Below are 5,597 nucleotides of genomic sequence, written 5' to 3' on the forward strand. Positions count from 1 at the left end.
CAACATCAGTCCTTCGTCAAAGAACAAGTGAAATTTGCAAACAACAATAACCTATATGCTGAAGGTATTGGTGATATTCTGATAAGGAGAAAGATGGTAAACGATAAGTAATTTCCAATGTGTTATACATACCTGGTGAGGCTAGCAAAAATATACCTGGATGCATCACACGTTCGAATATATAACAGATTCACCATCGAACTTTATTCATTCCCGAAGGAAAGGGAAAACATCGATAAAACCCGGGGAAAGAGAAATGGATAAGGAAGTCATTTATGCAAGGGGAATGTATTAGCACCTCTAACATTTGTTGTACTCAACGGGAACCGTTTTAATTGTTCTTGCTCGAATGGGTGTTATCTGAAGATTATTCGTGAAAGGATAAAAGGAAAGAAAAGAAATAGATAGAATGCTCGGAGAGGATTAAGGCCATAATGCATATGTATCCTTATAGTGCAATAAGGAATTCAGAGCTCCATAATTGATAGAATTAATGATGGGAGATGAAAGGAAGAGTGCTAACAAGTATGGTCTGAACCAAAGGATTGTATGGTTTGACCCTAGATATTTTTAATCGTCAATTTTATATAACTGTGACTTTGTGTCACAGCAAGGTACGATTCATTACACACTTGCAAGTTTCATCTCCCTGACTTTACGGACTTGGGCACTGATGACAGTATATCATTGCATATATTTAGTCGAAGAATTGGAGCAAAACAAGTGAAAGTCGAGCAAATATACGCAAGAATAACCAAAGAATGAGGGGAAAATATCTAAGTGTGCAAATTATGGACTTAGTGAAATTTCGAGTGAAAAAAGAGCAAAAAAAGGGTGTAGTTTCGAAAATAATTACATCCACCACCTCGCAACATCGTGCACGCGATATGGCATTTAAAGTTGCATCGCATGCGCGATGCAGGGTATCACACGCGCGATGGTCACTTTTCTGGGCTTTTTATGTCGTGTTCTGGTCCATTATGACGCATTTAAAAGAGGATTTTCTGCACTTTCACAAGTGTTACGAAATTGGGAGATTGAAGCACGATTTTGAGGGTACAAGTGGAGATTTTTAGAGCATTTGAAGCCATTGGAGTCCATCACTTCAAGGGACTTCTCATGTTATTTTTATCTATCAATTGTAGTATTATTAATTACACTATGAGTAGCTAAATTCTTCTAGGTTATGTTGTGTTATGATGAATCTATTTCTATATTGTTGGATTCTATGTTTATTTGACCATTGTAAGAACCTATAGATCTATAATCTTATTCAATTACTTCTCGTTCGTAATGCTTTTTATGTGAGATACTCTTTTAATCTGATTTTGGGCACATATGGAATACTGACAATTAGTCTATATCTTGGACCTAAAGCAATTGTTGTACTTATGCTGGTTGAATATGGATAAGAGACCTAAAGTAGTGACATAGAGAACTAACGTTCTATACATCGCTTAACCCTGCTTACGTTGGCGGACTAAGGATAGAAAACTCTGAGTGGTGGTTAGTGAGTTATTTTTAAGGGATCGGCTATAACGGTTTTGTTAATTCGACGTAGGGTTATAATGATTAGATAATTCATACAAGACATCAAACATCAACAATAGAGGAGTAAGAGATTCTACAACACAACCTGACCGCTTTCGTGACATTGTTTACTTGTTTATTTACTTTTCGCACTGAAACTTGAAAACACCCTCAATATACTAGTTTTTGTACATTACACACATTTTGTCTTGCTTGAAGGCAGTCTGTGTCGATTCGATATTTTTTATTACTTTGACGTTATCGGTACACTTGCCGAGAAGTCATCAGACATTCACTACTACAAATATTATATTTTATGATAAAACCTTCTTATCACCCAACAAAAAACCGAGTTAAAGTTCCATGACACACTATGTTATTTTTATCCAAGAAATTATCATTTATTTCCTCGGTTTAAGAATAAAATCGAGGGATAAACTAATTCAGAGTATATGCTTTGAGTCACAACAACTACAATTTTTGTTTTTTTCTTTAAAAATGATGTTTTTCTTATTATTTAAGATTTTATTTTATTATTAAATATTCTATTTTCTCGGTTTCTCAAATAACCGAGGGGTATGATACCCAAATTTTACTATAAAAAGATTCTTTCACTAAGTTTTATCAAAAACCTAACTCACAAGTTCAGCCGCTCCATACTCTTAAACATCATTTTGTTGGATGGATTACGAGATAGAAAAATATTGGTTATGTGTTGTTGTTCTTGTTACATCAACCTTTAACAAATCATTTTTCTGTTTTTGCAATTTATCTCACGTAATGTTGTTGTTGTTCTTATTGTTGTTCACGTCAATATTTAATGGAATAATTTTCCAATATTTTTAATCAAAGAAAATTTTCTATAATATATATTGATTTCTTCGGTTGACAACATTGAGAAATTTATTCTTAATCATATTGCAACACATAAAAAATTGGTGAATGGTAAAAAAAAATTAAAAATGAAACAATACATGTTACTTTTAAAAATTGATTTCCATTCGTCATTTTTTGGTAATAGAAATCATCTATTACCTCGGTTCTTTTAGTAACAGTGGTTAAAAATACCAAATTTATAGTAATTTTTATTTAAAAGGAATTTTTTTTACCTCGGGTTTAAGTCATAATCGAAGGGAAAATTAAGCATGTTTATTAAGCGTCTTCGCAGTCCTTAAACAAATATCGGTTGTCTATTTAGTGAGTATCAATGCTCAAGACACTGACATTAGTGATTCGTGTGAAACCTAAAAGACATCTATTCAAAAGGCTCATGTCACATTATAAAAGCATCTTGAATATAAAAAATTAATCATGAAATCATTTGTCATGAAAATATTGAAACTTATTTGTTTTATATCATAAACATGAAACATTGTTCTCTATGATGAATTGCAAGATTAGAAAAATATTTGGGTTAAAGACTTTTGTTCTTAAATAATCATATAATTGAATATTTATTTTATTTATCTATTTTTTTTTGTTTTATATCATAAACAAATGCATAAAATATTCAACATTTGATCTTCCCAAAGATTCAATGAAATGAGAATCCAACATTTGTTCTTCCCTAAAAACCAACATTTGATCTTCACTTACGGTGATGATGATCAATCAGATTCAAAATTTATTATATATTTTTATTTTAATATTCCGTATAAACATTGTAATATTATGTATAAATAATGTAATTTGTAAACAATTTAATTTAATATTCTATGTAATTTGTATTTCAAAAAAAAATTCCCTCGATTTTGTTCATAAATTGAGAAGTATGTGACGCAAGTTTTAAAAATATAAAAATATTGTTGTTAGGATCGAATCTATGACCATTTCAACCATGTCATTGATTAATCAGAAACCGATGGATAAAGTGTTAAATTTTCATGACACTCTTCGTTACCACGCTTATATCACCGAGATAAAATCATCTTCGCATCTGAAATAACATATACTTTTTATAATAATAATTAGAGTGTAAAACTTACATGTACACCCCCTTCTTCAATCACACATAAGACATTCACCGTTGTGCCAAAGATCTCCCACAATAGTTTTCGGCATTTCATCATTTACTTTCCATTTTCTCTTATTTGCCAAAATAGTAACCAAATAGATTCCAAAATACAATTTGATCTGAGTGGAACTCGGTTCAAATTCCTTAAGCAAAGTATCATATCTGAGTCTTATCTTGTACAGCATATGAAAAAAAAAACAATGGTTGAAAGAGTCTCTAACATAGATTAGTCATCAATAAAGTTAGTGAGTACTTCACACCAATAATATAACTAAAATAAAGATAGAAAATGATGATTACTATGATTATTATTTTGGATGTTCTTAAGCAATTGCTACAAAAAATTGATATGTGAAGTATCATTTTAAGAATTATAATCATACATATTCAACATTTAGTTGATGCCACAGCTCTAGCCCAAAACTTGATATGCTTTTTCATATCATCTGCAGACATATTATCCCCCCAATTTGGAACAGGAGGAGTTGCACGACTTTGCACTAACCATGCCTCTGATAAATAAGGTCCTCTTGCTGCTTTATCTTCCTCACTTTCATCTCTATTTTTCTCTTGCAAACCAGGAATTATGTTAGCTAAACTTGGACTTAATGCTTCTTTCTCAAATGAGAATCCTAAATCCTTGAACCCTTGAACTTCTTCATACTCAAGATCACTTAAGCTTCTCCTTATTGTTTTTTGATTTAGAACCTTTCTCCTCATTTCCATAATACCCTCTTTGTTTAAGCTTTCAACTTCAATGCTTTTGGATGCTCTACATCTTGGTATGCTACAACTCTATCAATAGAACAACAAAACATATACAATGAGTTCGGTTCGAAAACATTCTAGTTTGTGTTTGGTTCTGCGGTGACAAAAATTGATTCTTCTGAATAGAATTTGATTCATTAAATCATAAAAGAGTATAGATGATAAATATAGTACCTTAGAGGTTAACCTTGGAGGCAACTTGTCAATATTGGTAGGTGTTGATGGTTGTTTTTTGGATCTTCCATTTCTAGGATAAGTTTCTTGAGACTTTTCCTCTCTCCCTATTGATGGAGGCAAAGATGGTGTTCTCAACAATTTGCTTTTCCTTCTATGATGAAGTCCTTTCATCTTTGCACAATGATGTTGTTTACTAGGATCTAATGGTTGATGCACCAACTTATCATCATCATCTTCATCTTCTTCTTTTTTCACTCTAATTGGTGGCATAGATGGTGTTCTTTGAATCTTCTTTGAACAAACAAAAGCACTTTTGTCCTTGACCAAAAAATCTGAGTCTATAAGCCTAGTGGAAGGGTAAGGATCAGAGTGAGACCTTAGCATCTTTGGTTTTATATTCAACAAGTTATCAAAGAACCAACACTCTTCAAGAAGGTTCATTGCTTCCACTTTTTCATCTTTACAAAAAGAAGATTCACAAGAGCTATTATCATTTGGATCCATGAGTGTTTCAACTTTTCTCTAACTTTTTCAACACTTGATGTATGTATTATGAATTTATTTATATGAGCTCTTTTTGCATCTTGTGACACTGAATTTTTGGTTAAATTAATTGTATGTAGGTAGTACAATTGATATTAATATTTGACTATATTAAAGAATGATCATTGAAACTATGCTTTCTAGAAAAGCCATGTGAGATATGTCACCATGTGCTTTATATTGTCCTTATACTATTTTTTCTATTTAGGCATAATGAACTTAATGGTCCAAAAAATAAGTTTTGTATGATAGAGAAACTTATGTGTCTATAACATTCAATTCGGGCCGAATTTGAACTATAATATAACTGTTATCAGAATCGTCATAAATTTTTGAATATTCTGTATAGGTTAGTCTCTGTTTAAAATAAAAAACTATAAATTTTATTTAACAGTTTAATCACGGTTAAATTATGAAACATGTACGATAGATCATCTTGCAGACTCAAGAATTATCCGATAGAGATTAACTATTGATTTATTATAGAAGAGATGGATGAGTAGAAAAATGGCAAGTGGGGTTATGTAGCATTGAATCTCCACAACTAGAAAATAATTGGTAGGGA

At 31.5% G+C, this 5,597-nt stretch overlaps 1 protein-coding gene across 1 annotated transcript; it reads right to left on the minus strand.

Moving 5' to 3' along the window:
* Positions 1 to 3,821: 3,821 nt before the first annotated feature.
* On the minus strand, positions 3,822 to 5,209 carry LOC127086284 (uncharacterized). Its single transcript, XM_051027018.1, has 2 exons — positions 4,487 to 5,209; positions 3,822 to 4,339 (listed from the first exon to the last, which is right to left on the minus strand). The coding sequence occupies exons 1-2, from the start codon at positions 4,991 to 4,993 to the stop codon at positions 3,932 to 3,934; spliced, it is 915 nt and encodes a 304-aa protein (XP_050882975.1). The 5' UTR covers positions 4,994 to 5,209; the 3' UTR covers positions 3,822 to 3,931.
* Positions 5,210 to 5,597: the final 388 nt, after the last annotated feature.

The sequence above is a fragment of the Lathyrus oleraceus genome, chromosome 5, assembly GCF_024323335.1.
Source record: "Lathyrus oleraceus cultivar Zhongwan6 chromosome 5, CAAS_Psat_ZW6_1.0, whole genome shotgun sequence".
Lineage (NCBI taxonomy): Eukaryota > Viridiplantae > Streptophyta > Magnoliopsida > Fabales > Fabaceae > Lathyrus > Lathyrus oleraceus.